Genomic DNA, 12,370 nt, shown 5'->3' with positions numbered 1-12,370 from the left:
GCAAATAAAATTGTTAATAAAAAAAAACATTCATAGCAAAAGTAACAAAACTCCAGAAATATATGCGAACATAAGAAGTCAAGTACGGCTTTGAATCAGTTGGTTAAGGTGCGCTGATTCTGAGCTTCACATTTGGCAGGACCCGAGTTCGATTCCTGGTACTTGCAGTCTCAAAAAAAAATTATTTACGATTAAATAAATACAAGAATTATTTCCAAGATGGGTATTTGGTTATACTCGAAACAGCTGTATGGTCAGCCAAAAATTCAATTAATTAAAATAAAATAAAAAAATAAAATTTTTGTTGTTCTAGTTCACTACTGTTCGAAAAAACTCTTTATTTTTAACTATTGAAATTATTATAGTTCTATTTTGAAGAGTAGTGAATTAAAGCAATTATTTTTTTTTGTGTTATATATCAATTAATTGCATTTTAGGCTGACTAATGAATAATTGAATAATACAATATAAAATTTATTGTTGTTATTCACTACTGTTCAAAATATCTCTGTATTAAGATAATAATTTCTATTAAAAAACATGGTTTGATTCGTGATAATTGACTTTAAAATAATAATATAATTAATATAATTATTATATTATGATATTTTCAATGAAATAAACCTTCAATATTGAATATTTATTTTTTTTGTATTTCCTCATAAATGAGTCCTTGATTACAAAAGTGAGTTTTGAATTCATGACATAAATAAATTTCATTCAAATGCCAGTACTGCAATTAAAACATAACTTTTCATATCCATAATGAAACACAGAAACTTACATTTGCTGCAACTGAAATATTGTTACAGGTGTCCAAAAACATTAATAATTCCCGTAAATGCAGCCAGCTGTTCTTTGCATACATAAATCAAAACAATTAGAAATTCTTTTGGTGGCATTAGCAAGATAAATTCACAAATTCTGTTAAAAACTTTCTCTCAGTCACACCGCGTAAGTTGCATGTTTATTGGTCAAAAGAGAATAAACTTCTTTCTGAAGTAAAAATCTTAACACGACAATAGTTTTAGTATGAATTAAACAAATTAGTCTAAAAACACAAAAACGCTAAACACTTAACTGTGCAACAAAACTTTGCTTCTTCATGTACGGCGTGAGACGACAAGAAATGCCAGGATATGAACTTTCAAAAAATTTCGCACATGCAGAGTAAAAATATTATCGTAATAAAAATATTTTTTTTCACAACTAAATTCTTCGCTGGACGATATTTAGAATTTTAGACATTTTTGATTTTCATAAAAATATTTTTGTTTTTTTTTATTCTGTACGAATGTCGTCTGAAATTGTTTGATTACCGAAACCGTCGAATTTTTAAGTTTCATTCAACATATAAACGATAAAGGTCCTTAGCGGCTTTCGTGTGTGCACGTTTGCTTGGTTTGAGAGCAAAATTTGAACTGATATGAAATATTGGCAAAAAATAAGCCAACAAGAAATAACGAACGCAATTGACGAAGTCGGACCGAAGTTCGTTGGAAGTGTTCGGCAGTTCTGTGCAGTGCTGCACACTCAAATGCTGTCCTTTGTGGTGTATTTATTAGAAAATCACAGTTAAGTACGAAAGACAGGCAGCAGGCAGAGATTTCCTAGCTGTTCAACATCACAGTTTGTTTTGCCTTTTGATGCATGAATGTGAGAGCGCAGATACGTCGACATTCGTGTTGAATTTATTTCTACCCTAGCCCCGAAGAGGCACTCGTGTGCAGTTGTCGTTTCGCTTGTTTGCTTCGCGAGGGGTGAATTCGCAAAAGCAGGACATTGCTTTGTGTTCGAGCAACAAGTGGTTCAGTGCTTTTGTGCAGTAACTGAAATATAAACGACTTGCAAGGCGGCATTATTAATGGCCGAGTAAAATGATTTTCCACCATTAAGTGTGGTTAATATCATTTACGGGGTGGAGATAAAAATTACAGCTTAAAAGTTCACCATTTTACTATAATACTAAACTATAATTCAGTATGCCAGTATAACGCATTTAAAATAGTTAATATATTTTAAAATAGTTAAAATATAAAAAAACAAAAAACACAAAAATACATATATGGATGTATATATATATGTATATATATGTATATTATTTTAAATAGGTAATTAATTTTGAAATAGTAAAAATATAAAAAAACAACAAACACAAAAATACATATATGGATGTATATATATATGTATATTATTTTAAATAGTTAATACATTTTAAAATATATAAAATGTAAAAAAACAACAAACACAAAAATACATACATGGATGTATATATATATATTATTTTAAATAGGTAGTATATTTTGAAATAGTTACAATATAAAAAAACAACAACCAAAAATACATATATATATATATGTAAACAATCAAATATGCACTCAAACTGGTTCGCATGCAGAGGGCTAAGCTACGCTGGCGTACCCATAAGATGTTAAGCTGGTAGAGCATATATTCTGCAATAAATTATATTGAGGCACACCAATCAAATAGAGTTCGATATTTAATTCCGTAAAAAGTTCGTTGAAAAAGGTTTTTATAAGTAATTATTTTAAATTAAAAATGATTTGATGTGATTATAAATTTGTAACTTTAACGAAACCGACCTCTTCAACATTAATAAATAATTTTCTATATTAATAAATAATTTCCTATATGTATATATTTTCAAATATTTAATACATTTTGAAATAATTAATATGTAAAAAAAAAAACGATGATAAAAAATATATATTTATATATAAATAAATGTATTAATGATAAAATGTAAATGCGTTATACTGGCTAATTCAGTATATTAGCTGGGTTTGGGTCAACTAGCTAATGAACATCGACACTGAGTTTTAAATTTGGTAGGGCACGAGTTTAATCCTTGGTACTTACAGTCTCAAAAAATTATTTACGAATAATTAAATATAAGAATCAATTTTAGGACCACTAATGATGGGTATTTGGCAATACTCGAAACAACTATGTGATCAGCCAAAAAAATTCAATTATTTAATAAAATTAACTTTTATTGATGTGATATAATACTTTTCATAATATATCTCTATTGAAAACAACAACTTATATTATGATTTTAGTTACTTTCGTCAGAACGGTTATAAGATCAATTTTTTTAAAATATATTTATATGGTACATATATGTACATAAATGGAGGAATGTCTTCTGTTCGGTTAGGGTCAATAGCAGCACAAAAGATTAACTATTGTAGCGGTGCTGCGCTCCGTCAGGATCCGGTAACCTGTTTATTTCTATTCTATTCTATATATACATATAAATATATACATGCATTTATAAAAATGTATGTGTAAATATATGTATTAATCAATTAGACCAAAATTGCAAGTAATCATTAAAGTTTTGTATGAAAATAAACAATTTTGTGAATCAACATTTGTAAAAAAAACTACCTTTTAAAGCTCTAAAAATTTCCATTGCAAAAAAATTAAAAAAATACTGTACGATAAATTTAAAACCTTTTACAAATTTTTTTTAATTTTTCAACTATTTTAGGTTAATTTGAAGCAGCTCAAAAATATAACTTATTTTTCACTTGGACATCTGGATTGATGACAATCGGTAAAATGAGATTTTAATAGATTAAAAAAAATTTGTGGACTATATATAAACAGCATTTTTATATAAACATTTTTTTAATTTTAAAAGTTTATACGAATGGCTTTTAAAAAATGAGTACATAATTAAAAATAAGTAAACTCTAAGCAAACAAAATTGTAAAAAATTTTTAGTTTATGAAATATGAGTCTTTTGTATTCATCAACCGTCTAGTTTCCAAGAATTCCTTAAGGCAGTCTACAACTAAATAGCTGTGATAGTGTCAAATAGTGTTTATTTACTTTAAAACTATCTTCAGTAATATTTTCAAACAAAAAAGATTTTGGGAACTAGAGACTTAAACTTGTTACGAATAGATATATAAATATTTTTGCCTTACACATAAATACTTCTGCCTGTTTTATAGAAAAAATCCCACGTTTTGACAAAAAAAAAGAATAATTTCAAAAAAGATGCCTCTACAAAAAAGTTTATTTATTTATTCATAGTAGGTTTGTTGAAGACCCCAACCTCATGTCTCTTAAAATAAAATATTTTTCAATACCACAATTTTTGAATTATTACTTATTATTGCAACGATCGACATCTCCAGTACAAAAGTAAGTTGCAAATTGTACCATAACCGCTCAGACTTAAGCTAACAGTGTTGCAAATCAAAAGAAAAAAAATGAAAGTGTCGCACAGTGTAACTAACACAGCGGACTTTGATCAAAATAAATTTTTGCAAAAATGGAACCATTCTGTAATGACCATTGTATGGGTTTGTACACGTATAATCCTCTATGATAACGTCAAAACCCAAAATATTTCGACGAGTAAAAGTCAATACTCACTAATCTGTCTAAAGTTAAAATTTTTTAGATTTTTATAGTAAAATATGTGTGGATGCCATTTACGTTCTGAAAACGTTTTGCTTTTGTAGGCAAATACATTTTTCACGTAAGTCGATTAACCCGTTGGTTCCTCCTGTCAGTCGAAATACAATAATTTGAAAACTTTAAAATGTCAAATGAGAATTTTTTATATAAAGTTTGTTCTGGCGAAACGAACTTTTTGTGACCAAAGCATTTAGATTAGCAAAAAGCATTTAACATAGTCTTTTTTTCAGTTTTCGGATGAATTTCTGGGGCATGTAATCATGTACACCCACTATACTAACTGTCGTACTATAGTCGCTAAAAGCAACAACAGGTCGATGCATTCACACAATGAAAGAAGAAAATACTAAGCTAAGGTAAAGAAGACATGAAAAAAATGAATAATTTCGATATTGGAACCTTATGTTAAAATATAAACATTTTAATTTCAGATACAGTTACTAAGTGCTGACCGACAGTACGAAACTAACAGATATTGGCTCTCACCAAAATTCTGGAAAATAATTGAATTGAGAAAAAAATTTAAATGTAGGTAACAAGAGTCTCATACATGAAATGGGAACTACTTTAATCAACATTTATAAACTTATAAAAGAGAAAAGTAAAAACGGTGTTACTGCGATTAAATGAATAAAATCAGTCAATGAATAGTAGAAGCTAGAGAGTTTTACCCAAAGCTTCGATCTTGTGGCGGAAATGCTTCGAAGAAACCTTAACTAGCATATCATCTACCACCGATTTCTCAACCATTATACCACGCAGATTTCAAATTTCTCTAGTTACAATAACGATGTTTGAAATCTCTAACAAAACAATGTTCTAGCGAAATGCTTTACTGGATTGACTCGGCTATTATTGCCAATATGTTTTTCGTAATCTTAAATAGAATATGAATATCTGAAATACTAGCATATGAATAGAATAAATCTATAGTCATAAGTCTCTCAAAGAAAATGAACTATAATTTAATTACGACTGAGTCTAAAAACTCTGAAGAGACATGATATTCTTTGAGCATGGATCAGAAAGAAATCAATAGAGAGTCCTTCTTAACGATATGAGCTACTGCTTTTCATTGTAGATTGCAATGGAATAATTAAGTTTTCGAAAATGAATCCTGCGGAACTAACTGGAAAAGCAATAGTTCTCTTGAAAATAATAAATTTGTTGATGATATCGCGCAATTAATTTATAAATACATGCAATGTAAACTAAACTCGACTAAGAGGAAGTTGGGGAAAGGAAAAATTGGGGAAAAATTTAGAAAAAAAATCTATTTATTTATTTATTTATCAGAAAAACGAGCGCTACAAAAAAAAAATCTACAAAACGAAGTTAATGTGTATCATGTTTTGGTACACTAACGACAAGCTTCTCAAAGAAAGGAAAGAACGTTGTAGATGAGTAGAATTATATACACTTCAGATGCCTTATTTCAATGGATAAAATACTGAAAAATGTTCTTTACATTGCCAGTGTTTATATTGTATGAATAAATAAATTAGTTAAATTTTAGAATTATTAGTTTATCATCAGTGGAGCTAAAGATATAATATATAAATAAAATATATATATAATAATAATCATAATAATAAAATATATAAATAAATTTATTAAATACATTTCGTTACCAAATTTATTTCAATATATTTTTTAGAAAAGACGTTCTTAATTACATTAATAATTTAGCACAATTATTTAATTTTGACAAAAAAAAATTTATATAATTAATTTTGTATATATAAACCTCAAATAAACTTGATAAAATCCGGCTCCAGTGGGGAATCGAAAACAGGTTTTAGATTCTACTAGCAAGCGATAAAAAATATCTTTAAAGAAACACAAATTATTTAGGATAGAACCATGTGGAACATCCAGGTTCTTCGTCCATATAATTATAGGTACTGTCTGTATCTGTGTCGTCTTCCTCAGAATTGTCACCACATTCCTCATTTTCGTTCACATATTTATTTATTATTTCGTGTATGGTTTTTTTAACAGTATCTACATCTGAAGGAGTTGTTCTAGAACATAGATTAAGCATAATGAATTGTTGTATAATTTCCATTATATTTTGTGAAACAAGATCTACGTTCATTTCACTTTCCTTAGCATATTTTCTTAGAAAACAAGTGGGTTCTTCATATTTGGCTACGGATTCATTAACATAGTCATTATGCACAAGTGATTAGATTTACATGTTAACTTACTTTCTTTTACCATCACACTTTGATCTGTAGAACTATTGGATGAAGCTGTGATCTTGATGTTGGAGTGTGGCGTAACATTTGTAACATTTTTTTTAAGCATCGCCAACTTTTTAATAAGTTCATGAACCTCATCTTGAATCAGATTTAGATCTAGAGCCGCAGGCATCTGTTCTACACACGATGACAAATGAGATTGGCTGGTGGTATCACTTGCATTTGCAATACAAGAACTTCTTCCTCGGTTTTGTACATGACCAGGTGCAATCTGCTTTTTGCCTGTGAACAATAATATGATGACATCTATTTTAAATAATGTTTGTGAGAAATTCAATTCAACTTACGTTTTATTGTCACTCTTCTTTTTTTTGGTGTATCTGCTGTAGTATATTTTGCGCGTTTTTGCTGAGAACCCAAGATCTGATCATTTCCTGCTACGACTGAATTAGCTTTTCTAAGTGATAATAATATCTAATAGAATAAATTTTAACTTACGATTTGGTGCTAGTTTTCTTCGTTTTCTTGGTACCACTGGATTTAAATTATCTAAGGCCGCACAGCGCTTACGTGCTCGCCGAGGAGCCATCCGTACTAAGAAAAAATTTAAAATATTACAAATGATAACTCGCTTTTGAGACGAGCAATTATTTTGCTCCAAATCAGAATGTATAATAATTTTAAATGACATTTGTGTTCGAATAAAAAAAATTTTAAAAAAATTAACAAAACTACGCCTACTTTCTATTTAATTTTTAACCGAAATGTGCTGAAGTAATTGCTTCAAGGCTTTACATACGAGGGAGGTTTAATAAATTTGAACGAAGTCCTGTAAATAATGTTGAGATGATTGTGATCATGAATTACAATAACTTCTATCAGCTTTCTTTATAATCCTTTTACTCAGATGAAGAGTAATAAGCAATCTTCATTATATGATTGAAACATTTGCAAACCTTAGTTTGTGAGTTGTTTGTACGCTTTTTGAAGATAGAGAGGCAATACTAGCACTAAAACACTCAATTATCAAAATATGTTTTAAATATTTATAATAATAAATTTAAATTGAACTCAGCAGGTCAATAGTGGTTCTGTTTCAGACGCGAAGTTCCAAAGGAAGGAAGCAACAGTCTGGCATGTGGGTGTTGGGTACATCCCAACAAGCTTCGTAAGATATTTGCTTATGTATGCTTGGGCAACATCCTTTACTAGTAAGATGTTTAGATCCTTATGGATATTAGAGTTGTTTACATACCACGGTGCTCTTGTTTTTTTTCGTGTAATGAAGTTTTGCACTCTTTGAATCCTTTCAATACTTGTAAAGAAAGCTGAGAACAATAAATTAATTCCATAGGTTCAAATAGGTTTAATAATATAGTTGTAAAGTAAGACTTTGTTTTCGAGACTTAATTTACTAGTTGTGCTCACAAACCAAAACAGTTGGTTATACTTTAATTTCAATTTTGTTTTCTTATTATCTATATATGTGTTTGCTCCAAGTCAGTTTACTATCAAAATCAATTCCAAGATGGATACTTAACGTCATCTGCTTGCGGTATTGGAATGTTGTTCAGTATTGGAATTTTATATAAGGTTCCAATTTAGCTAAAATTATTCTTTCAAAGGTCTTCGGTAAATGCGGAAGAAGACTCATCGGTCTGTAAGAGTTAGCCAGAGTTGGATCCTTTCCTGGTTTAGGAAGCCTTTTTATCAGAGAAACTTCCCATTGCTTTGGATAATAGCCAGTAGCAAGAATGCTATTAAATTAGAGACCACGTGCGTTCTTAGGTTTCGAATTTGCTTAGAATTGCTTCTTTTACTTCATACAGATTTAGTTTAATTGGCGCTTCTACCTTTACTGGAATATAAACTCTAGGGTGGAAGTTGACGAGTTTTGGATTTGGTTGAAATAATATTTTTAAGTGATTAACTACAACAGATCCCGTTTTCTGGAGAACTATTTTGTATGAATACCTTTAACTTTTTGGATACTTTTCACAAGGCACATTTATTTACTTTGTTATAAACAATATTCTAGATTTCTATGACTGTTGAGTGTATCTTTAAGTAATTTAGAGAAGTCATTAAGTCATTTCGCTTTAGGAGAACGAAACTTTTGTCATTCACGTCTTGCCTGTCGATTTACTAAAATTAACTTGTCAATTTTATTGTGAGAAACAACTTTCGAACGAGTGGTTTTACTGTAAGCCGAGGCAAAATTTAAAATTTAGTGCTTCAAGAGCCTCGTGTGTTTCAATTAAATCTATTTCAGGATCTATACCTTTGATTGCTACAATAAGACCTTAGTTCAAAGTAACCAAACAAATCAAATCAATTTCATGGAATACACAATAGTCTGTGACAATGGATAAAGGATCTATAATTTAGGATACATATGGTATATTAGTCATACATTATAAATTCTCTTATTATTTTAATTTCATTAAAATCTATTATAATAAAATAGACACAAAAAGCATTTTTGACTTGCCTTTTTATATATAAATATATTAGTTCATGAATTTTAATGGTTTTGGAAGCCATCCAAGAAAGCAACCATTCATTAAAAAACATTGCCGAAGAATATCTATAGTTGATTTTGTTTTGGTTTATGTTAAAATTTATAGAATTTATAGAATTGTACAATTTTAGTTCTAATATAATTACTTTATGGGTGTGTCGCGTATAGCAAAGCTGCCAACTTTACTATCAAGAAGCTACAATGCTCAATGTCAGAGCGGAGCGGTAACCGAACGGAGCGGTACGCAGATCCTAGATCAGTTGTTGAATAATCACTAAGCTTATGATGAATACACCAATTAGTCAGTGAGATGGGTGGGACTCTGTAGAAACCTTCCAGCTATCAAAGAGCAAAAGTGTCCAGATGCACTAGCTCGGAAAAGGCTCAACATAATAATAATAATAATAATAATATAGTAAATATCTTGAATTTTGGTAATTTCCCTTGTGGTAAATTTATTTTCGAGGGTTGCATTCGATATTTTTGGTTTTAAATCAGTTGATTTAATAATAATGAGCTCATTTATATGAAAACACTTTGTGTGGTAAATTATCTTCATTAGCTGTCTTAATGAGAAGGACTGAGTAAATGAGATAAGTAAAAACATGTTACTAATTTCTTCTGAACTAAGTTGGAAAGCACGATGGCTCATTTAAAACTGTTTTAATAAAGGCAATAGAAGTATACTTTTACTAAATGATGTGATACTTTATAGAACATTTTCTGCATCATTGAAGTATAGTTCAGCACAATCACTATTTTTTAATTGTTTTTTCTTATACGAATTATTATGAAAATAACTTAAGTAAGATATATATAAAAAAAAAAAAATAGAAGAAACATAAACACAACGGATGTAAACACGGGATCAAGAAATGAGCAATTGAAATGCGGATAAGTGAGTAAACATTACAAACTTTCTTCAAGTACCCGCACTACTTTCTTACATTTTTGCTGGAGACCTATACGGTTTCTTAAATCAACAAACATTACCAGTGTTGCCAATGCAACAAGTAACTCAATTTGTATTGTTTGAAGTTTCTGTTTCTCTTTCGTGCTTCCTACTTGAAACAATGAAAGCGAAAATCGGAAAAAACTTAGACTTCAGTTCCTTAATAGAAAAAGTAAATGCAAGTCAAACGAAAAAGTCAAGAAAAGTCGAGAAAAGCCAAAGAAAAATCGTCCTTACGCGGTAGAAAAGTGTTGCTCCTGACAAAGTTGACAAGTTTTGTCACGTGCGTCATATGATGGCTTTTTGCACAGCAAAACGTTTTATTGTTTAAAATATTTCCTTTTATTTTTATGTGGCTTCGGTACTTTCTCCGGCTGCTTCCGGATCGCAACAATGTTCAAGTATTTTTATTAACTTAATGTGGTACTGTGGTATTCTTCTCACCCATGTTGTTGTTGCTGCTGCCGCTGCTGTTATCGTCGGTTTTAATAGTTTGTTTATATCGTCTTAAGTTTATGTGGTTTGGCTTGTGGGAGAGTTTGAGTTAATGTAAGATAATTAATTCATTGCAGCTAATTTAATTATTTTTATGTCTGTGGTTTATGCTTACATGAAATTATAATACCTAAATTTACTACGCAAAATACCAGACAAATAATGAGGTCTCAAAATAATTGTTCAGTAATGAACTCAATAAACTTATTCAGAACTCGCTTTAAATCATTTCAAGCCACGTAAGTAACTCAGAAATTTTTCTGAAATAGAAACTATTAATATATATTTAACAATAAATGGAAGTCATCTAACTATACACTAGAACTATAGTATAGATTTATTGCATTGATCAGCATGGTAAGGCTAAGTAACGCTTTATGTTTATTAAAATCACAAGATTTGCCCATTTTCCATATTCATAGGTTCCAAACTTATTTAAAAATAAATATAAAACACAGGATAATAGAAAAAATTGATTACTTTTAGTTTTGAAGCAATGAGTTCTTTGCTTTCAAATACCAACAAATATACGTTATCGTCAGTCTTTCAATATATCTCTTGAAGAAATTGTCTATATAAAATTATGGACTGCTGGTGTCAGAAATTTAACTTTATCTAATTTGCACCGTAGACCCGTGAACCCAATGTACATTTATATTGTACATCCAAATTTTGTATTTGTTATATTTACATATTTTCAAGACTTTAGGGTTTAACCTTTTCCACCTCAGCCATCTTCTTGTTTCTGCTATATAAATATAAAATTTAATGTGATATGCGATAAATTTATAGCCTGATGTCTTGAGAAGCATACGATATTGACATATAGTTTATCAAGAAAATAGACAAAGTAAACGATATTTCTTGGATATGTTCTTCATTTTAAAAATCACAACTCCATTTTAAAACTGACATTGACAAGTGAGTTCACGTATATAAAAATATTATAGGTATATGAATAAATTGACCATTATAGATAAATATTAATAGTCTAATAGATGCCTAATAGATAATAAACTATACTTCACACCATATTTTCTATAGACAGTTTACTTGCACATATCAATAAATAGATATGGTATCGGTACTATATCAGTATTTCTAGTGAGCGAACACGTTTTCAAGCCAGTCTGTGAGAAAATTAAAATTTACAGTATTAAAACTACTTATAATTCATAAGTGTTTTTATAAAAACTATTTTTCTTATTAATATAAAAACACAAAAAAGAAAAAAACTTTCGACAAAAAACAATTCCAAAAGTGGAAAATAAAAGTCAAAGCTTACCAAATATTGTATCTTCAGCAGTATCGCTTGCAGTTCCCGACTATGCCAGTCTAAAAAATAAAATAAAAATCCAAACACGCATGGAACGCTATGTCAATATTAAATGGAAATTTAATCCTCAAAAAGGCAATTCAAAAGATGCTAAAAGAAATAAAACTAACAAAGATACTGCACCCACAAACATACTTTCTGGTAATAGATTTGCTGAACTACCTGAATCAATACAGAAAAGTAATCAGCCTACTATCAAAAAGTTCAAACCCCCTCCAATCTATCTGCATGAATGCAATTCAAATATCCTTGTTACACTGTGATTGATAACAGCACTTTTCATATTGTTCCTTTAACCAGGGGCAATATACACGAAATCAAGATCAAAATTGAAACCGAAAATAATTTTCGGGTCGTAACTAAATATTTCGTTGACAGCAAGTAAAACTAGTACCCTTACCAAC

General features: G+C 29.5%; 1 protein-coding gene across 3 annotated transcripts; it reads right to left on the bottom strand.

Annotated features, from left to right (window-relative positions):
• Window positions 1–6,131: 6,131 nt before the first annotated feature.
• LOC119687070 lies at window positions 6,132–7,323 on the bottom strand. 3 transcript variants are annotated; one of them, XM_038101243.1, is made up of 4 exons: window positions 7,161–7,323; window positions 7,010–7,099; window positions 6,669–6,944; window positions 6,132–6,609 (listed from the first exon to the last, which is right to left on the bottom strand). In XM_038101243.1, exons 1-4 carry the CDS (start codon window positions 7,249–7,251, stop codon window positions 6,305–6,307), a joined length of 762 nt encoding a protein of 253 aa, XP_037957171.1. In that variant the 5' UTR covers window positions 7,252–7,323; the 3' UTR covers window positions 6,132–6,304. The 3 variants fall into 3 exon arrangements, with proteins under 3 accessions (XP_037957171.1, XP_037957172.1, XP_037957170.1); XM_038101244.1 differs by having other exon boundaries at window positions 7,010–7,096; XM_038101242.1 differs by having other exon boundaries at window positions 6,133–6,609; window positions 7,010–7,105.
• Between the last annotated feature and the right edge of the window lie 5,047 nt (window positions 7,324–12,370).

Source organism: Teleopsis dalmanni, chromosome X (genome assembly GCF_002237135.1).
Source record: "Teleopsis dalmanni isolate 2A chromosome X, ASM223713v2, whole genome shotgun sequence".
Taxonomy (NCBI): Eukaryota; Metazoa; Arthropoda; class Insecta; order Diptera; family Diopsidae; genus Teleopsis; species Teleopsis dalmanni.
Note: the sequence above shows the minus strand (reverse complement) of the source record. Positions and strands in the feature narration are given on the sequence as shown.

Coding starts and splice junctions, on each gene's coding strand:
- LOC119687070 (XM_038101242.1), bottom strand. CDS start 7,251: ATGGCTCCTCGGCGAGCACGTAAGCGCTGTGCGGCCTTAGATAATTTA. Junction 7,106..7,160: donor AAGAAAACTAGCACCAAATC/GTAAGTTAAAAT, acceptor AAGCTAATTCAG/TCGTAGCAGGAAATGATCAG. Junction 6,610..6,668: donor AAGTGTGATGGTAAAAGAAA/GTAAGTTAACAT, acceptor ATGAATCCGTAG/CCAAATATGAAGAACCCACT.